Source organism: Semicossyphus pulcher, unplaced genomic scaffold, assembly GCF_022749685.1.
Source record: "Semicossyphus pulcher isolate SPU_LCO1_2020_fin unplaced genomic scaffold, fSemPul1.0.p SCAF_7, whole genome shotgun sequence".
Lineage (NCBI taxonomy): Eukaryota > Metazoa > Chordata > Actinopteri > Labriformes > Labridae > Semicossyphus > Semicossyphus pulcher.
Window position 1 is genome coordinate 1,025,986 of NW_027211748.1, and position 22,748 is coordinate 1,048,733.

The 22,748-nt window shown below is 41.1% G+C and overlaps 1 protein-coding gene across 1 annotated transcript in view; it reads left to right on the forward strand.

The window, feature by feature from the left end:
- The window catches only part of LOC138611472 (phospholipid phosphatase-related protein type 4-like), a 128,669-nt gene that overhangs the window by 98,503 nt on the left and 7,418 nt on the right, over positions 1-22,748 (forward strand). The window contains exons 7-8 of the mRNA XM_069684615.1: positions 4,616-4,751; positions 14,287-14,515. Of these exons, the coding sequence (XP_069540716.1) occupies positions 4,616-4,751; positions 14,287-14,515 (365 nt within the window). The remainder of the gene's footprint in view (positions 1-4,615; positions 4,752-14,286; positions 14,516-22,748) is intronic.

Sequence of the window (22,748 nt, forward strand, 5' to 3'; positions counted from 1 at the left end):
ACAGCACAGTCTGCCCTTTTAAGATTTTTTAATGATCTTTTATTAGCTACTGACTCTCGTTACTCTGCCCTTCTTATGCTTTTAGATCTAACTGCTGCTTTCGACACGGTTGACCACACAACTATTTTTTTCTCGCCTAGTGTTTGGGTATAAAGGGTACAGTCTTAGAGTGGTTCAGGTCTTATTTGTCCGAGAGATGTTTCTCAGTCAGTCTAGGTGACTCTGCATCCTTTATTGCCCCCCTATCATGTGGAGTCCCCCAAGGTTAAATTCTCGGACCCATTCTTTTTTTTCTTTACCTTCTCCCTCTGGGTCTGATTTTCAAAAAGCATGGCATCTCTTACCACCTTTATGCAGATGACTCGCAAATTTACCTACCCCTTAAAAGAAATGATGGCAGCTCCCTGAAGCCGTTGCTGGAGTGTCTTAAGGACATCAAAGCCTGGTAAACTTTGATGTTTTTTAAAATGTGCTATATAAATAAAGTGAATTGGATTGGATTTGAGACGGACACTACTGTACGCTTCGCTCACATGCTCACCCAGCCGGAATTGGCATTGGTTAATATGCACAATTCTTTATCTTGAATACATTGAAATATCCAGTAATAATGATGATAAAAAAAGGGATATATGGGAATATTTTGGCTCCAAATAATAATTTTGTCCCTTTAAGAAGGTAGCCTAATGGGTAATGTATGCGGTGATAGTTACAAGTAGTCTATGGTTATTTGAAATAAAAGCCCCAGTTCGGAAAAAATACTCCTCCTCCTCTATTGTTTTTGCTTGTGGAATTAGCTGGGACTGCCAGTTACCAGCACTCAACAAGCCAAGCAGCAGTCCCATACAACGGTTAGGGACCACAGAGCTGAAAAGGGTAACAATACATATCCCTACCAATTTTTTCTTACATCTAGGGAAAACAAACTGCCGGTGCTACTATGTAGAAATTAATTGATTCCAGTTAGAACCATTAGGCCACACTGTGTACTACAGTGAAAAAAATCCTTCTATGTTTTGCATCAGCCAGTGTTTTTGATTCAAGGTATTTTTTGCTCATTTTGTACTAGATTGTGGATTAAAATGTAGAAATACTGAAGTTGTATACTAAACTGCCAAGGCAGTAGATGTGGTTCATTGTATTATTCAATGATAAACCCTTGCTGGGAACTAGTGGTATTTGCAGAGAACATTTGACAACTCCCACACACCATCATCCGCCAGCCCACACACTTGGTATTCAGACATAGGCAGAAATGAAACAGATACACTATAGAGCAGAACCAGAACCCCCCCACACACACACACACACACTACTTATAGGAGTTCCTGCTATTTTCAGTGAGCCAGATCATTTGGCTCAGCCTAGCAGTTGCAGCTCTTTCAGCTCTTTAACTGCTCCTCATTTACTGCCACCTCAGAATTTTATAATCCAGTCAAGTCATTTCCGAAATATAATTTTAGATTATGCTTCCTCTAAAAACCCTACAAAAATCGAAATAAGAAAATAAAGGCATTGGTTAATATGCAAAATTCTTTATCTTAAATACAATGAAATACTGATGATTACAAAGTAGGATATATCAGAATATATATACTATTTAAAAAACATTACTATTTCTACTATGTTAAATAATGTACAATGCCATTCATTTTACATGATCACACTATTATAATTAATTTAAATATTAGGAGTGTATTTATGCATAAACAGAGAAAAAATCAGATGGGAACAGACTTCCGTCGTTCACTCACAGGAGCTCGGTTTTCTAACACACACCAACACAGCAGTTATCAACTGCCTACACTTTTGTTGCTCTGCCCCTCTCCTGCAGGAAGAAACATCAGCTAGAGATATATGAAGTTGTGCTCTCAAATATCAATTCTACATCTCATGCAGAATCACTTTCTGTATCTTGGGGGATACAGTCATTTGACAGGCTGTGGGGGGAGGGGCATTAAGTGGGTTCACTTTATTTCATGAGAAACACTGAAGTGGGGAAGGGTCAAGTACTCAGGTCATGTGACTTCATGCCAACATTCAAAAATATACTTAGCATTTGTATCAAAATCCAAGATGGCAGCCTATGTGGACAAAGACACTGGCCATGTGATAAGTGTTGTTACATTTTCGTGCTTATTATATTTTAGGGGGATTTTGTTTGAGAAAATATAGTTTTTTAAGAATGATTTTATATGTTCTTGTTGAAAAATAATGAATTACATTTTCACAACTTTGATAATTGGCACTGAATGTCTGTATCCTGGAGGATACATTGCCCAGATAAGGATATGAAACAGGGATAATCACTCACATATATACTTATGTTTTGAGGCCTACACTCTACAGATAATCAATAATATAAAGGTGTGAAATATTGCTTACTCTTTATTTTACTCTTAAATGTGTATTATTGATTAATTCACCAGTGTACGCATGTTTTCAGGGATTTCTGTCAGCAGTTTCTACAGTTCAAGAAAGAGCGAGGTGAAGACTGTAGTTTTGCCACCTGATGGTTCATCAGATTCAGAGGAGGGAACCAGTGAGGAAGATGAGGAAGATGAGCTGTATACAGATGGACAGTGTGAGGATGGCAACAGCAGCAGTGTTATTTGATAGTAGCTCTAGTGATGAGGCAGAGGAGGCAGCAAACCAGAATAAACGAGAAAAGATGTTTAGGTAATGATTCAAGGAGTACTGCAAATTGTTATTTGAGATTGATTGATTTGATCTAGTTTTGCTGTGCATATTGTATGTGTCTGTCTGCAATAATACACAGTGATGTGTGTTTGCTAATGAGTGGAGGGAAGGAACCCCCCCTCTCTCTATCTCTCTCTCTCTCTGTCACACACACATATCCACTCTCACACACACAAACACATATCCACTCTCTCTCTCTCACACACACACACACACACACACACACACTCATATTCACACACACAAACATGAGTTTGTGTAAAATTACATATACGTAGGTAGACCTCCATCATGTGTCAGAAGTGCAAAGTGAGGCTTTGCATTGTCACTGGTCAAAATGCTCGCAACTGCTTCCTCAGCTTCCATTGCCGAGGGGATACTGCTAATGTAGGGGCACCACAGGGAAGACGGTAAAAACAGGAATAAGACGTTTTGTTCATAAATGTTAATAACTTTTTCTTTATTCAAAGATTGGATTTGTTTCCAGCGTTCTAAGCATTGGTGAATATGTTATTGTCATTCCATTTTTTCACTTTTTTAAAACTTTGAATGCAAAACATGAAAGAAAGTAGCTAATTAATTGTTCATAAAATGTTTTAAAAGTTGGCACATGAACATTACAAAAAGGGGAAAATGATAAATTTATACTCTAAATGGACACTGTATCTCGGGAGATACAGAGTGTAAATTGGAAAATAAAAATCATATTTTGAAAAAAATCATGAAATTGTGTGAAACTTGTGAATGATTCCAAAAGTTCCCAGGACATTGCTGTTTTGGTATCTCAATAATGCTACAAATTATAACCTTGGCTTGTCGTACTTTGCTTATACTTAGGTTAGGTTAGGTACTTTGCTTAGGATTCTTTTTGTGTTATCATTACATCAACCTAACACAACAAATTCTTTTCTGGGAGTTTGAATATGTATAAACGGAATTTATAAGACAATTGAAAATACTCTATTAGAAATGTTCATTCAAGATTGTTATGAAATGTAGATATACTATTAAAATACGCCATACTTATTCTTATCTCTTCTAGAACAGCTATTCATTTAGACATACACAACAAGTACATCCAAATGTGGAAATTATGAGGACAGTTACAGTAAGATGCTGTTGTCAGTACTCAAATTAAAAGCAGGCATTACTCGAATGAGGAATTTTGCAAGACTGAAGCTGACATTTAGCAAATTACCTTCTCTTGTTCACCAGTTTTTGTCTTATGTTATCATTTGATTCCACTAAATAGGTTATATTCTCTCAGTTGAGAATTCAAAACAAAGAATAACCTTTTGGTTACGTAGATGTATCCAGTCAAAATATGATTTGGGTGGACCAATTAACTGGGCCCATCATACATAACTGCACAAGAGCAACAAGAGGAGGTGTGTGTGGATTTCATCTTGTAGAATTAATAGCATAGGATATCGTTGAGGTCAGATTTTTTCATTTCACCCATACAATGGTCCTGCTGGTCTATGGAGGCCAGTGAGGGAGGTGTGTCTGAAGGCCAACAGTGGTCATGGATGTTTATTACTACAACTCCTTATCACATTCCCATATTTGCTAAGGCAGGTCTGCTTAGTAAACATCCAATCGCATTTAGGTGATTTTATTCAAATTAATCTAGCAACTAGGCCTTGCAAACTTGTTCTGTTTCACTCAGAAATACGTAAATTAATATGGATGCTTCTACTGCAATATCACTTTAACATTAAAAAAGTATTTAATTAAAGTGTTGGTGTTAAACTTCTGTGCTGACATTGTTGCCCCCTGAAACTGTATTTGCCAAACTCTTTTGTATGCTTATGTCTTTTATGCAGGTCTCCTATGTCTCACAGGGTGTGTGTGTGTGTGTGTGTGTGTGTGTGTGTGTGTGTGTGTGTGTGTGTGTGTGTCTGTTTGATTACAGGGTGTGTATGCAGTTGGGAATTTCCAGCCAAGTAAGGATCGATCCAGAAGTCGACCATCTCCCCCCACCCTGAGAGAGCCCCTCCTCTCCTCCCAACCCATTGTCAGCCAGTCAGCAATAAGCAACAGTCACCAAGGTAAAACAATTGCCTCCAGGTATCGTAGCTGTCTCTAATATGTATTCTGGTTGTTGATAATACCATGACATGAAATGCTACACATTCAGTTATGTCATCTTTGGGCTCATGAGCACACGGGGTGCCTGTGGGATCTTTAACATATTAAAAATGTATCTAATATTTTCAAAATAAGGCCTTTAAACTATTGAATTTCATTTGCAAAGATCTTAATTTGTTTGTACTTTTATATGATTAAAGAATTACCCTGAACTTATAACAAAAAAAAATGTCACATATGGAAAATGTTTGTTTTTGTGACAAACTCTGTCTGGATTGACTTGGATGCTTCTTTATTACAGGTACTGTTTACGCATGCTTTGCACTCTTTATCATTGAGTGTAGATGAACTCTGATTTTGCCTTGCCCTTGCAGACCTACAGAGCCTCTGTTTACAGTTACCCTGGCAAAGTTTTACAGTGAGTCGTACATAGGATAGTTGATCTTTTATCATAAATTACTACATGTGTATAGGTCAGGATCAACTGGAAATAGGAATTAAAACTTTTCACAGCGACCGCCAAAATCAAGACAAAATAAATCCTGATGTTATTTCGGCAAACTTAAGACTCGTTAATTGCAAGTAAATCACAAGAAAATCTGTGTAGTGAATGAAAAATCATATATATATATTTTTGTTTTATCATTTTGGACTTGACTTTATGCTATCAAAACTAGTTTTACCACACCTGGTTCAGCCCTCTGCCAGCAATTCTGATACCCGCATTAACAAGGAATGTGACAACAGGAGGAGAGAAAACAGGTGAAGCATAATGTTCTTCCATAGACTCATTACTTACATGTCATCAACCATTTCTGTGTTGTGTTTAAATTTATGTTTAATCTCCATGACGAGGAAAGTAATGGTAGCTTTTTGAAACAAAAACTCTGTTTTCTATTACCTGTGCACCTACACAATGCTCTGCCATACATGTGCTGCAGGTCTGCTTCATTAACAGCCGGCATAAGTAGCCACAGCATCAACCAGCACTGAGGCGACATACCACTAGTAATGGGAACAAATCAAGGATGAACCCAGATGCAGACTGACCACAGATATGGTTTCAAAAAGTAGATTTATTTTGAAATCAGAGGCAGAGGATGGTGAAGGAGTTGCTAGTGGGGGTCCTGGGCTGGAGAGTGGAGGAGTGATCCAGAAAGAGGTTGGCTGGCTGGCGGGCTTGGTAAGTGGCTGGGCTGGCTGGCAAAAGGAGGTCCTGGAGACAGGGAGAACAGATGTCAGTAAGGGTCGTCAGGCAGGCAAGTAAGATATCAAACAGGCAAGATATGCAGACAGGCTAAAGGCTAAACTTGAGCTGGACTTGTGGCACATAAACAAACCATATGGCACAACGATGCAGCAGGGACTGACTGTCGGTGCAGTCGCTGCTTATAGGAGGTGGTGATTGCTTGATGGCTGGCAGGAGTGCTGATTGTAGATCCAGAGCAGGTGTGTGGAGTGTGAAAGAGACAGAGACCCAGGGGAGGGGAGAACAAAAACACACCAAGCACTCCTCACTCACACTAAAAACTCTGAAAGTAATCAAAAAACACACACTTACAGGCACACAGATGTCATGGAGGAGGGACTGTGACAGTACCCCCCCTCCGACGGGCACCTCTGGATGACCTCCGGGGTTTGTCTGGGCGCAGGTTGTGGTACTCCCAGAAGGGTCCAGGATGAGCCGACGGGGAATCCAGCTCCTCTCCTCTGGGCCGTATCCCTCCCAGTCAACCAAGTATTGCATGCTGCGCCCTCAGCAGCGAGAGTCCAGGATCTGACGTACTGTATAGGCAGGGTGATTGTCACGGGGAGGTGGCGGTGAAGGGGCTGGGGGAATGAGAGGGCTAGAAGAGACAGGTTTCAGACGGGACACATGGAATGAAGGGTGGGTCCGCATGATACGGGGAAGTTTCAGGCGGATTACCATTGGATTGATGACACTTTCCACAATAAAGGGTCCAATGAATCTGAGGGACAGTTTTTAAGCATCAGATTTTTATGGCAGATCCTGAGTTGAGAGCCATACCTTGTCTCCAGGGGTGTAATTAGGAGCTGGGGTGCGCCGGCGGTTAGCTTGTTGTTGGTACCCACCAGAGGCTCTTAAAAGGACAGAGCGAGCTTGATGCCAGGTCTTGTGGCACCAACGGATGTGGGCTTGGACCGATGGGACCAGGATATCCTTCTCCTGAGATGGGAAGAGTGGTGGTTGATAACCATACAGGCATTGGAAAAGTGACATACTTGTCGCAGAGAATGGCAGGGTATTATGGACATACTCGACCCATGGAAGTTTGGAGGACCAGGAAGATGGGTTGGCTTTGCTCTCTCAGCTTGGCTATTGGTTTGTGGATGAACCCAGAGCTCAGGCTGATGGTGGCACATATGGCAGAGCAGAAAGCTTTCCCAGACGGTTGATGTGAATTGAGGTCCACAGTCAGAAACTATGTCACTGGGAAGGCCGTGGACCCGGAAGACATCCTTCACCAATACAGTGGCAGGGCAAGGCAGTTTAGACATGGGCAGATGGTAAATAGACTGTACTTATATAGCGCTTTTCTAGTATTTGCGCCCACTCAAAGCTGCTTTTTACACTACATGTCACACTCACCCATTCACACACTGATGGCAGAGGCTGCTACCTAAAGTGCCCAACTGTCAGTTATCACATTCATACCCATTGGCTATGCCACCAGGAGCAATTTGGGGTTCAGTGTCTTGCCCACTTCGACATGTAGCCTGAGGGAGCTGGGGATCGAACCTCCGATTGAAAGACGACCGACTCTACCACAGAGCCACAGCCGCCCCCTAATGTGCAAATTTACTGAAGCGGTCAATGACAATAAGGATAACAATGTTACCATCAGAGACAGGCAGACCAGAGATGAAGTCCAGGGCAGGATGAGACCAGGGGCGATGAGAAACAGGCAAAGGGCACAGAAGACCAGCACTTGGCTGGAAGGAGTTTTTACTCAGGGCACAGACAGGACAGGCAGAGACAAAAGACTTGTTGTTCTCCTCCAAGGATGGCCACCAGAACTGTCTGCTCTGCAGAGATTACCTCCTTCTCGTTTTCCAGGTGATGGCTGCAATGATGCTTGAGGCTGGTATGATGGTGTCGGGGAGAGCTGGTCTCATTTTTCTTATCATGCAGGCAAGACAGAGCGTCGGGTTTAGCATTCTTGGTGCCGGGTCTGTAGGTGAGAGAAAAAGAGTTCATCTCCTTTACTTATCCAAACCAGGTGATATGCATTGCGGAGGTCATGCTTCTTAAACACTGTGGTTCCCTGGAGAGAATCAAAGGCAGAGTTCATGAGAGGTAGAGGATATTTGTTCTCAACTGTTATGTTATTAAGTCCCCTGTAATCAATGCATGGCCTCAGGGTTTTATCCTTCTTGTCAACAGAGAAGAAGCCAGCAGCGAGGGGAGATGATGATGGACGGATGATTCCTGCAGCCAATGAGTCCTTGATGTATCTGTCCATAGCCTCCCGCTCAGGCTTGGAAAGATTGTAGAGGTGGATGCAGGGGAGAGGGGCACCAGGCAGAAGGTTAATGGAGCAATCATAAAGTCGATGGGGGGGGGGGGGGGGGGGGGGTAGAGACAGGGCTTGCTCTTAACTGAAGACAGCCTGAAGGTCATGGTCAATGGATGGGACAGGTGAACAGGGGTCTCTGGGCTTGTAATCTGGCAGGAGACAGAGGGGCTCCAACTAATAATATTGGCAGAAGCCCAATCAATCAGGGAATTATGTTTAATGAGCCATGGATGTCAAAGAACTATGGGTACATAGGGGGAGTTGGTCACAAAGAAACTCAACTCCTCTTGGTGATTACCAGACAATAGGAGGCGTACAGGAGCAGTTTTACAGGTGACCCTGGCTAGAAGGCGACCATCCAGGGCATTGGCTACTAATGGCTCATCTAGGCTTTTAAAAGAGAGACCTAATTGCTCAACAATAGTAGTATCCAAAAAACTTTCATCTGCTCCAGAGTCTATTAGGGCTAACAGTTCAGTGGACTGACCTTTCCAGATGAGTGCGGTGCGGCTTGGCTCATTGGGATTCCCCCCTGTCCTGACAAGCCTGTCCGTTTAGCTGCCGATAGGGATATGAAGTTAGGAAGTGGCCTGGCTGGCCACAGTATAGGCAGCTGTTGCTGGTTATTCTGCAACGGCGTTCCTCTGGACCTGGGCAGCAAGAGCCTAATTACATGGGCTCAGCAGCAGGTGAAGAGTCACGTATCTCTGGTCCATGTGTCAGCATCCATTACCCAGACTCGGCTTGCCGTCTTATACTTAAAGCAGTATAAGCTGAGATATATTGACACTTACTCCGTGCCACAAAAGCTGTAATAGTCACAAGATTAAGGCACATGGATCTTCGTGATCCAACCACTCCAATATGCAGTATAGAGATATGCACACCAATAGGCTGACAAGCTCTTTGATGGCAGGTGTGATTAAACATGTACTTTACCCAAGGTGGTAGATGGTAAATGGACTGTACTTATATAACACTTTACTCGTCTTAGTGACCACTCAAAGGTGTTTTAACACTTTATGTCACATTCACCTATTCACACACACATTTATGCACGGATGCTACTTAAAGTGCCCAACTGTCAATCAGTCATCACATTCATACCTGTTGGCTATGCCATTGAGAGCGATTTGGGGTTCAGTGTCTTGCCAAAGGACACTTTGACATGTACGCACTGTAGCTGGGGATCGAACCTCCAACCTTCCGACTGAAAGACGACTGACTCTACCACTGAGCCACAGCCGCCCCATAAATATCTATAAAACATTATTTAAATACAATCAACAAAAAATATATCAAGGAAAAATAGTATCCTACGTTTAATTTACGAGTGTGTCACACTGTAAGTTTTGACCAGGAAGGAATATTTGACAGATGTTCCTGCACATCAATCCTATGAAAAACTTTAAGATTAAAACACTTCGGACAAATCACATCTGTTGTATTTTCAAAATGTTCTATTCTTTATGTTTCTATTTATTATGTTTCTATTTATAAACATGTGAGTCCAGGTTGACACAACAAATACACAACAAAAGTTTGGACACACTTCATGTGTCCAAACTTTTGACTGGTAATGTACATACATGTAAAAAAAAAAAACACTACTACCGTGACTATTTGTAATTATTTTAAAGATCATTTTAGAGAAAATGTTTGATCTCATAATCTTGGTTCAAACCTTAAGTGTTAAAGTCTGGAGTGTAAAGATATATGTTATATACTCTAGGTAGTATGACAAGAATTATCAGCTGAAAGAGACCTATATGTTGTGACTGTTAAAGCTTTTTGTGGCTTTTTTGTGTGTTTTTTGATTGCCTTGCCCCTATACATGATGTGTGTATAACCACATGCTTTCACATCTACAGGCAATTTATACATGCAAATTAACCTAACTTGCACGTCTTTGAACTGTGAAGTTCGAGCACCTAGACAAAACCCATGCAGGCACAGGGAGAACATTCAAATTCAACACAAAAGGCCAGCGCCGTCCAGCAGGTGGGGACCTTCTTTGTCAGAGATTTCAGTGCCAATGTCTGTGCCACCATGACAATCATCCAACAGTCTTGGTCTTAATAGATTCATTGAGGCCCAAGCACCAAGGGTGCAAGGACCCTATAATTTTTGCTCAGGAAAAGACTCTGCCCAAGTGTGCCAAATGAATTGCATTTTTGAGGGCCTGAACACGAAAACTCATGAAACTTTGCACACACATCAGAAGCTTCAAAAGAGTCCCGACCTGATTACATATTTTTGACATTTTTCAAAGAGTCGCAGTGCCAACAACTGGGAACAGGAAGACACTGTTGCTATATTTTCATGTACAATTCGTATCAGGTTGGTCATACCCCCCTCAGATTTGGTCAGCAAAATGCCCAGACCTTTTCCATTGAAACTTTATGAAACCCATGAGTCTATGTCTAACGCTGTTGCCATGGCGATGCATTGTTCCTCATATAAAAGGTAGTAGTAGTTTGAGGGTTTAAAATACTAGTACAGTCACTAAACTTAGTAGACATGTCCCCAGTGGGGAGAAATTTGATATTGGTATCACAAGTGGGCCTGGCAAAATGGCTCAGTGGTGACCCCCACAATTTTTCAAATATTCAGCACCCTCAGTACGTTTCGTTAACATCCGATCCACCTTACAGGTACAGCTGGATAAGACATGAACAATGAAATGTCATTCTGGATCTGTACAAAACTCAAGCGGTGTGGCAGTGGTGAGCCCTCAAATTTGCATGTTTCGGCACAAAACCATTATATAGCCATTTCCACCTTTAACTAACTTCGCTTAGGGGGTAAATTTAAAATGGCATGGCTGTGGCATTCAAAGTTCCATGTCTGGCGTCCATTTTGCTCAGCGGTTAAATTGGCGGCTATACAGAGGCCCTTTGATGCGTGTTATTCCCCATCCTCTCATCCCCTGTCTCATCACCTGTCTCATCACCTGTGGCAGATCCCGTGCTGATTGACACCTGCTGGGGTCCTACCCTGCACGTTCTCATGGCAATTGTCAACACAACAATGATGCATCGGAAAGCAGTATTTCCTCTAGGATTTTCAGCAGCAGGGTAGAGGGTTTGTTGTACCACCCAGGCATGTGCGCATGTGCATATCATATCAAAACTATTGCTGTCAGGTGTTTAAAAAATTAATGTAAATTATTACAGGCTTTGTAATCAATTGATTTCAATTAATCTCATATATCAATATTTCTGTGAGAAGTACATCACGTAGGGGCGGCTGTGGCTCAGTGGTAGAGTCGGTCGTCTTTCAATGGGAAGGTCGGAGGTTCGATCCCCAGCTCCCTCAGGCTACATGTTGAAGTGTCCTTGGGCAAGACACTGAACCCCAAATTGCTCCCGGTGGCATAGCCAGCGGGTATGAATGTGATTTCTGATTGACAGTTGGGCACTTTACGTAGCAGCCTCTGCCATCAGTGTGTGAATGGGTGAATGTGATATGCAGTGTAAAAGCAGCTTTGAGTGGTCGCAAAGACTAGAAAAGCGCTATATAAGTACAGTCCATTTACCAGTCCATTTACATGTAGACAGACCCTCTTTCTAGATGGTTATTTCTTACTTCCACTAATTGCACTCTCTTCTTCACCTCATTTAGTTTTAATTTACAAACTACTTTAATCAGATCACTTTGCTCTAACACACCTGCACCTCTGCTCTCTGCAACTAGACTAAGATTTTACATGTATTCATTAATCAAATATCATTTTTTATTGTTAATGTGTGAAGGGATAGTAGAGGAACTGATAAATTGTGACCTTCCCCAGCTTCCTCCATTGCCCCTAACAACCTTTGGGCTGACTTTTATGTAAAGCACTCGGGACGTTTTTTCTGCGAAACAAGAGGAGGTGACGCGAGAACTCATTCTCTGCCACTACAGTCAACAGTGTGCAACACGAGACAACCAGGCTGTGAAATGGAGATGGATAATGCCAACTAATGACCAGCACCGACAACAACAAAAAAAATCTATCTAGTAAAGCCCGTCTGACCAAACAGGAATGTGACCGACGTCAGGGGGAAAACCAGAGTCAACATCGGCAGGGCATGCAGATCACGGAGACCTTCGATTGCTTTTGGGGATCAAAACAGACCGACAGCTTATTGTTGTCACAGAAACAAAACCCCTCTGCAGCGTTTTTTCTCTCACAGCACAAGTGCCTCATCCCAGCTCTCTCCAGCTGCCCTGCCCTGCTTTGCTAATGTTCGCTAATGCTTGTGATGATTTGCTGGTTCGCCGGCGTAATTTGCCAGAGTCATGCATTGTGTTTATGTTAGAGCTAGTTGGCTAACCTTAGCATGCTCGCTAAAGTTATGACCAAAATACTATCTGAGTGTTTATGTCAGTTATCTAGCTTGACAAATAACTTTGCCAGTTAACACAACAAACAGTGTTGATTTTGTAAATTATGTAGCAGAACAAAGCAAATGTGTATAACTTCCGACTGTTTTCTATTAGCCAATATTTTTACATTATCTGCCTAGGCTAAGGTTAGCCAGATAGCTATAAGCTGGCAACCATCTACCGTTAGCAAACAAGCAAACGTTAGCTTGTCTGCCATCGCAGAGGATTTGCCAGTTTGGCAACGTAGCAAAATACCATCAAGGTGATAACATCAGCTAACTCACGCAGACTCCTGGGGCTGCATCTGGCTGGTTTGAGTAATTTGCCGTTTGGTTACGAAGCACATACCAGATCCATGCAGTGTAGTTATGTTAAAGGTCGTTGGCTAACCTTAGCATGCTTGCTAACGTTATGACAACGAAAATACCATATGAGTGTGTGTGTCAGTGTTGTCAGTCTAGCATGACAAATATCTTCATCAGCTAACATGATTCTAACTTAGGTATTATGATGAGCAGTGTTGATTTTGGACAACATGATGCAGGTCAACTTGATGCGCTCATTAAACATGTCTCGTCAGTGAAAAGTAAACAGAGCCGGTGAGTTCCGAGCCTCCGAAAACAGAAACAGCCCACTGGTGTTATAAAAGTTGAGAGCTTCCTTCTACTGGCATCAAGTGGTATCTGCCAAAATCCACTTTAAGCATCCACTGAGGAAAAAAGGATTGCACCAGAGAGCTGTGGTAAAGTGTGGGTAGAACAGGACCTCTCCTGTTTCATGGCTTTGTTGAGCTTGGTTAAGTCCACATAGATCCTAGTAGGTTTCTTATTCTTATCACAGGCACCATAGGAGCACACCAGTCCATGGCTTCTTTAACCTCCTTAATGATGCCTAAGGACTGAATCCATTTGTGGCAATGCTGTAGAGCTATGCATCTGATTGGAGCTCTATTTTCACAGGATCATATTTTAACAGCCCAGTGTTTACAAAAACATCATCAAATGACTCAATTACATTCACTCTGCATACAAGCCCCAGTTCAGCTGCTGTCTCCTGCCCACGCAGGATGGGCCTCTCATCACAAATCCAGAAGGTGTATTTGGCTCCCTGTCAAGTCCTGCATCACCTATAAAATCCTCCCCCTCACCTACAAGTCTTTCCATTCCCTCGCCCCCCAGTACCTAAAGGACCTCCTCCATCCCTACACCCCATCCCAGAGTCCTTAAGTCATGTTTCACTCACTTATTTCTCCTCACATCTAATTGGAAGCAACACTTCTGACACCATGTCATGAAGTCCACTGACTCGTGTTGTAGTTAAATTATTATTAGGGATCAAACTAGAACTTGAACTGGCTAGCATTTGGCTTCGTGGATAGCTTACTCAGCATAGCTTGCTACCGCAGCACTTCTACAGAAGAAGAAGGGGAATCTATGATGTTCATAGGCTCGCAGTGACTTCTAGTGGTTAACTCGAGTTGCCAGTTTATCACATCACACTACGATTGCAAATCCACCCAACATTTCATTTTTAAATGTAATTTTTTTTTATATAAGCAGTTTGATCTCTCTATTTTGTCACTTAGGTCACCTCACCCTGGTTCCCAGCCAACCAGAGCCAATCATTACGAGGACCTCTTCCCACACCTTGTCCCCCAACCGACCAGAGCCCATGCTGACACGAAGCGCCTCTTACCGAGAGCCCTCTATGTCCAATCTGAAGAGGGCCAGTGCTGAAGTAGAGGTGATAACTCCATCCAGTCCCCTTGGCATCCATGACAACATGATGACCTTCAGCAGCAGCACACTTCCACGGTAAATATTTTAAGTTGAGTCTATCTTGAATAGGAAAGAAGCTGCTAAAACATTGTTGACTCATAATGCATCAAGTGTTGCATACTGCTCCACCAGTTAGTTGCTATGTTGCTTTTCTGCTTCTTTTTGGAATGGAAGACTATACCATATCCATGACTGTTGTTTGATTAAAGGTTTTGAGAGATTATGCTTATTTCAATACATATAATGCACACATTATATGTCCTGGGACCATCCACTTGTTTCCAGAAACAATTTTTGGGTGATAATTTCCAGGAAATAACAGTATGTAAGTTTACACTGGTTAACTCTTTATTACTAGCTTGTTTAGCTAAATAGTGTTACACATGTGAAACTATAGCCACTTAAGGAACATTAAGATTCATTGTTTGCCCCCTCACTGTTGGAATTTCACTTGAAGTAGCATTGGCTATGAAAACATGACTCGTGCAGTACAACTCAGTAAGATTATTGGCCTGTGATAGAGCTAGAGGCATAAGAGAATGTTACAGAAACGGTTTATTTACATATATTGTAGTAAAAGTATGTATTCAGGATGTACTGCAGCAATTTTTGGGCTACTCTACTGAATCTCTTTGTTGTCCAGTGATCTGTGTGGGTGTTGCTGGCAAGACATCTCATTTGAAATACTTAGAAAGCATCATACTGAAGCAGCACTAAAAATAACATGCAGGGCTCTATAGAGCATGGCAGGGTTTCTGGCGCAAAGAGGTTGGGTTGTGTCTTGATTATACACAGGTGTGTATTTGGGGTAACATGAGTAAAACCAATCAGAAATTGATCTGATTCTGTGGCGTGTTGCCACTTACACTGCTGATTTCAGCCTTTATTCTTTATTCGATAGACCTAATTTGGGCCGGCTTATGTAACTTCTCCCCTTCCATTGTGCCCCTGAACACAAAACACACACACAGGTCACTGTATGAAATATGATGATAGGCATATCGGCATATTAAAGTTGTATCCTCCGAAGGAATCCTATCATAGAAGAATGATAAGTGTCATTTAAAATTCAAGGAGAAGCTGTGTACATTTTTACACACGAGGCACAGCTGTGTGGTTTCAGGATTGGACAGGATCTTATATTGACTAATGTGCTGTGTGCTTATCATTAAAGAAAGGTAGGCTGTAAACATTTAATTACTTGTTTTCACTGCTGGAATCCATGGCTGTATTCTCTACTACATAATGGACACTAGACCGACTGTGATAATATTTGGATATAATTATTGGTGGCACTGGTAGTTTTGCTTAAAAAAATATCCCCCTTAGTTGCATGTGCATGTGTGTAGGTGTGAATGTATATGTTTCTATGTGTATTAGAGAGTGCACATCAGAGAGAGTGCGCATGATGGAGAGCTTGGGGTCGGTCTCGAGCTAGAGTTTTTGGCCTGTGCATGGCTCTAGCACAGACATGGGCCGGAACCAGCCCGTGGGCCCACTCAATCTGTCCTCAAAAGAAAATCAATAACATTTTTTTAAATAGATTCAATAAAAGGCATTATGTTAATGAATCTTGCGGCAAATGACTACAATTAGTCTGTACTGCTACTATTTAACTTGATTCCAACAGAGGGCGCTGTCTCCATTTAGATTGGACTGTCGCCTCAAGTTGACTCTTGTCACCTCAACGTTAGCGGTTTCAAATCGATGACAGAATCAGAGTTACAGAGATTAGATCAAAGATGAATGCTTCAAAAAAAGAGAAAAGTTGACTCTGAATGTCGCATTTTTAACCAACAGTGGACATCTAAATATTTCATCACAGCTGTTGGTTCAAAGGCAGTGTGTTTGATATGCCAAGAAAGCATCGTGGTATTCAAAGAATACCAGAGACACCACCCAACTACTTATTTTTATTCGAGGGATCAAGGACAGGTTTGAAATAGTGGAGGAATTTCTTGCCATGGAGTCGATGAAGGGGATCGGAGCTATACGATAGGGTGTCCGGGTGTTTGGAGAGACTGAACCTGCCATGGACTAAATTGCTGAACATGACCACTGATGGAGCTCCGAACCTCACCAGGAAAAACGTCAGCCTCCTCGTGAACTTTATCCGAGCCCGAGGGCTTAACCATTGTTAGTTCATCCAGCTACTGGATAAAGTGAGACAGAACACACAGACGTGCTTTACCACTCAAATGTTCGCTGGCTAAGCCTGGGGAAGGTGTTTCGCCGTGTGTGGGAGTTGAGAGGAGAGAGAGGGACGTTTCTGGTGACTTTCGGTAAAGCTGACGAGTTTGCAGAGTTGCAAGACCTAGATTGGATATGTGAATTTGCATTTGGGGTGGATGTAATGAGCCATCTGAACAACCTCAATCTAAAATGTATTCATATGTGTGAGGATTCAAAGCCAAGCTTACCCTGTTTTCCCAACAAATGAGCTGGTGTCCTCTCCCCTTTCATTTGACAGAGATAAAGTGCCCCCAGATGTGCAACCTGCTCTCAATCAAAAGTTCACTACAACCACACTCGACAGCTTCTACAGCTCACTGACGGAAACACAGCTTCCAAACCTGTGCAAGCACGCACAGAGGATGCTTGTTTTGTTTGGCTCCACTTATGTGTGAGAACTTTTTCTGTGATGAACTACAACAAGTCCCATTACAGATCAAGGCTGACTGATAAACATCTGTCCTCTGTGCTGCGTATTTCAATATCAGAAGTGACACCAGACTTGATAATCTTGCAGAGAGAGGTGACCGTCTTAGTTGTTCCCATTAGGCTAAATAACATGGGTAGGCAATGTTTTTCATGGCACACACTGTGATTCATAAATAGTTATTCACAGTTATAATTCATCCTCACAGGTTAGTTACAGTTACACAAGTAAAACACAACAGATAATAAATGAATGTATTCATGTATGAGACGAATGTGTTTTTTTCATAAATAATTGACATTCAATGATGCAGGTCTGTACTGCAATGGAATTAAAGTTTTAGTTAGCTACACAAGTAAAGACAATCTCACACAGTTACACAAGTAATAACAGAACAGAAAATAATTTGATTTAGGTTAATTAATGTATATATTTATTAGGGCTCAATCAATCAATCAATCAAATTTTATTTGTATTGCGCCAAATAATAACCAGAGTTATCTCGAGACACTTTACAAAAGAGCAGGTCTAGACCGATGGGCCAAATACTGTCCAGAATATTCTACAGAATAACCTCAAAGGTACTGCATGCTCAGAAAATGTGCTGATAGCATAACATGGCAATCATCACATATATCAATGATTTCTGTGAGAAGCACATAACATGTAGACTTACTCAGTCTGGATTACCCTCTTTTTAGATGCTTATTTCTTACTTCCAAAGTTTAATTGTACTCTCTTCTTCACCTTAATTCACGTTTTAATTCACAGACTACTTTAATCTGATCACTTTGCTTTGCTTTGCACATCGACAGTAAATACAAATAACTTTTGTCTTGTCCAGAGATCCATCTAGCAGGGCTTTAAGGCTGAATATGCAATTTAAATGACCCTTTTCTTTATCCATTTCTGCATCAGGTTTGTTTCTGCATGTTATCCACAACATTGTTGCTGCATCGCTTCCTGATTTGTCAAACTACGGGGCAGGCGGAGGGTCATAATAATTCAATACATGCGCGTTAACCACCCGTCAAAATAATTAGTGCCGTTAAAGGGAATGTATGTTATTAATGGTAATGTACATTGTTAACGCGTTATTAACGACATATTTTTTTACAGCCCTTTTAATTGACAGCCCTAATATTTACTAACATGACCATGTATTTGGTCAAAATTTATGTATGAATATTATTGAATACTCTGAATATTAATATTTTCATCATTCATTGATGCAGTTATGTACCCTAATGGTAAATATTAAAATTTGATGATTGCAAAACAATCTGCCTTGAGTCCATATTAATAACATAGTGCAATGTGTTTCATTAGTGACCTCTGCAGTGGTGCATATCAGACAATGTAGGACACAAGATGTAGGCTAATTAATTTAAAGTTGATAGTGCATATAAGTGGATTGTTATATGTAAGAATTTTTTTTTGCAAGCTCAGAGTACACTAGAATGACACATACATTTTCTGGTTGCTTACTTTATCTAAGTCAGTATGGCCCTTCATCTACTATATCTCAGTCAGTATGGCCCTTCGTTTACTTTATCTAAGTCAGTATGGCCCTTCATCTACTTTATCTAAGTCAGTATGGCCCTTCATTTACTTTATCTCAGTCAGTATGGCCCTTCATCTAGTTTATCTCAGTCAGTATGGCCCTTCGTTTACTTTATCTAAGTCAGTATGGCCCTTTGTTTACTTTATGTAAGTCAGTATGGCCCTTCATCTACTTTATCTAAGTCAGTATGGCCCTTCGTTTACTTTATCTCAGTCAGTATGGCCCTTCGTTTACTTTATGTAAGTCAGTATGGCCCTTCGTCTACTTTATCAAAGTCAGTATGGCCCTTCATCTACTTTATCTAAGTCAGTATGGCCCTTCGTTTACTTTATCTAAGTCAGTATGGCCCTTCATCTACTTTATCTAAATCAGTATGGCCCTTCGTTTACTTTATCTCAGTCAGTATGGCCCTTCGTTTACTTTATCTCAGTCAGTATGGCCCTTTGTTTACTTTATCTAAGTCAGTATGGCTCTTCTTTTACTTTATCTCAGTCAGTATGGCCCTTCATCTACTTTATCTAAGTCAGTATGTCCCTTCACTTACTTTATCTCAGTCAGTATGGCCCTTCACTTACTTTATCTCAGTCAGTATGGCCCTTTATCTACTTTATCTAAGTCAGTATGGCCCTTCGTTTACTTTATCTAAGTCAGTATGGCCCTTCATCTACTTTATCTAAGTCAGTATGGCCCTTCGTTTACTTTATCTCAGTCAGTATGGCCCTTCATCTAGTTTATCTCGGTCAGTATGGCCCTTCGTTTACTTTATCTAAGTCAGTATGGCCCTTCGTTTACTTTATGTAAGTCAGTATGGCCCTTCATCTACTTTATCTAAGTCAGTATGGCCCTTCGTTTACTTTATCTCAGTCAGTATGGCCCTTCGTCTACTTTATCTAAGTCAGTATGGCCCTTCATCTACTTTATCTCAGTCAGTATGGCCCTTCATTTACTTTATCTAAGTCAGTATGGCCCTTCGTTTACTTTATGTGAGTCAGTATGGCCCTTTGTCTACTTTATCAAAGTCAGTATGGCCCTTCATCTACTTTATAGGTTTAGAGGTGGGGCGAGTGTGGTATTGGGAACTAATTGGAGCAGATTGGTTAGTAGTAAAATATGAATAATGATAATGATAATTAAGATTATTATTAATATTATTATTATTATGTAAAATATGAATTAGAATAAATAATTACTCGACATCAGGGACAAAAAAAACAAAAAGGGGGAAATAAGAAATCAGTCATTTACTTATCAAATGGAGAGAGAGCAAGCTCAGTTGTGGTAAACACAGGCAAGACGGTGACACCCCACCACAATGGCACTTGATCAGTTTTAGCTCCTCGCTACAGCTGTCTCCCGGAGCTTCCCTGTAAAAAGCTGCCGTTGCACAAACAGCTAATAATGTAACTATTAATAATACTATAACTAACTTTCATTAGTTTTATTAGCTACCAGAACTAATAGTAGAACTTGTTTTGGCTATCTTTAGTCTTCTTTATTACTCTTTTACTTTTCTGAATAACCATACTAGAGGGACGACATGAGACTGTTTTACACGTCGAGTCGGCCTGGTAACCAGCGCATCCTCGTTTATTGACTTCAACAGAATATTTCACAATTATACACTTAAATTCCTGTCTCCTGGCCACTTGACTACGGATGCCGTACAGGACGGCAACAAAACTCACGGAGGTGGGAAAAAATTAATAACTAAATATACACTACCAGTCAAAAGTTTGGACACACTTTCCCATTCACTTGTATGGGAAAATGTGTCCAAACTTTGGACTGGTAGTGTATACCTCATTGTACCTAAGCAAATTAATTATTCAAATAATATAAACCAACTTATCACAAATAAATGGCACTTACAGGACTAATAATAGAACTAATAATAGTCCGGTAGCCACCGTAACTGCCGCGGCAGCTCTGGCAGGTCGCAGTAGCTACTGGCAGTTACCCTGGCAGGTCCTGGCAGCTACCGGATGTGCAATGGCAAGTTAAACTAGAAGTCTAAGACCAACTAAACAAAACAACTGAATTTGATCTATACCGACTAAAGGCCAAATACTTGGAAGCTGGAAAACTTTTAGCCTATAGATTGCAGACAGCTAGAACCTCTTGGATCATCCCTGCAATTACACTGTGTTCCAAATTATTATGCAAATGATATTTTTCTCAGATTTTCCTAAATAGTCGATGCAAATGACAGTCAGCATAATTTTCAAGTCATCAACCGTTAGTTTAATGAATTCGAATGTTATTGAACAAACCTCCCAATGATAACAGTATTTTTCAAAAATAAAAAACTTAAAATGCACTGTTCCAAATTATTAGCACGACAGAGTTTTATAACATTTTATAGGTTGTTATGAACTGAAAATGCTCATCTTTTGAATTTGCAGCATTAGGAGGTCATATTTACTGAAATCAAAAGCTATTTCAATCAAAAACATCTTAACAGGTCAAGTTACATTTTAACATAGGACCCTTTATTTGATAGCAGCTTCATAATTCTTGCATCCATTGACCTTGTGAGTTTTTGGAGAGTTTCTGCTTGAATTTCTTTGCAGGATGTCAGAATAGCCTCCCAGAGCTGCTGTTTGGATGTGAACTGCCTCCCACCCTCATAGATCTTTTGCTTGAGGATGCTCCAAAGGTTCTCAATAGGGTTGAGGTCAGGGGAGGATGGGGGCCACACCATGAGTTTCTCTCCTTTTATGCCCATAGCAGCCAATCATGCAGAGGTATTCCTTGCAGCTTGAGATGGTGCTTTGTCATGCATGAAGATGATTTTGTTACGGAAAGCACGGTTCTTCTTTTTGTACCATGGAAGAAAGTGGTCAGTCAGAAACTCCACATACTTTACAGAGGTCATTTTCACACCTTGCTGACGTAGCAGCCTTGTTGGGACATGGTGGCCGTCCACCAACCATCCACTACTCCATCCATCTGGACCATCCAGGGTTACACGGCACTCATCAGTGAACAAGACTGTTTGAAAATTAGTCTTCATGTATTTCTGGGCCCACTGCAGCCGTTTCTGCTTGTGAGCATTGTTTAGGGGTGGCCGAATAGAAGGTTTATGCATAACTGCAAGCCTCTGGAGGATCCTACACCTTGATGTTCGTGGGACTCCAGAGGCACCAGCAGCTTCAAATATCTGTTTGCTACTTTGTAATGGCATTTTAGCAGCTGCTCTCTTAATCCGATGTTTTTTCTGGCAGAAACCTTCCTCATTGTGCCTTTATCTGCACAAACCCGTGTGTGCTCTGAATCAGCCACAAATCTCTTAACAGTACGATGATCACGCTTAAGTTTTCGTGAAATATCTAAGGTTTTCATGCCTTGTCCAAGGCATTGAACTATTTCACGCTTTTCGGCAGCAGAGAGATCCTTTTTCTTTCCCATATTGCTTAGAAATGGTCGTCTGCTTAATAATGTGGAACGCCCTTCTTAAGTAGTTTTTCCTTAATTGGGCTCACCTGGCAAACTAATTATCACAGGTGTCTGAGATTGATTTCAGTGATCCAAAGAGCCCTGCGACACAATACCATCCATGAGTTTAATTGAAAAACAAAAAATTTAATATTTATGACACTTAAATACAATTTGCATAATAATTTGGAACGCGATGTAAATCTAAAAATGCAGAATATTGACGTCACCACATGACATCAATGATAGATTTCAGGAATTTTATAAGAAAAGTTACATCCCCCAAACAATATTTGAGAGAAATAGGCCTTTTGTGTACATAGAAAAAGTCTTAGCTATTTGAGTTCAGGTCATGAAAAATGGGAGCAAAAACAAAAGTGTTGCGTTAATATTTTTGTTCAGTGTATGTCTATCATAACTGGTCCACCGGTATACAGCCCGCACACCGCTGATACTACAAATCCCAGAATACACTGCAACAGTAGGCGTACCAGTCAAGACCTGTTCCTTTACCAACTGTACCAGCAAATACATTTATATGTAACTGAGGAGTATAAACAGGGGCAGCTGTGGCTCAGTGGTAGAGTCGGGTGTCTCCCAATCGGAAGGTT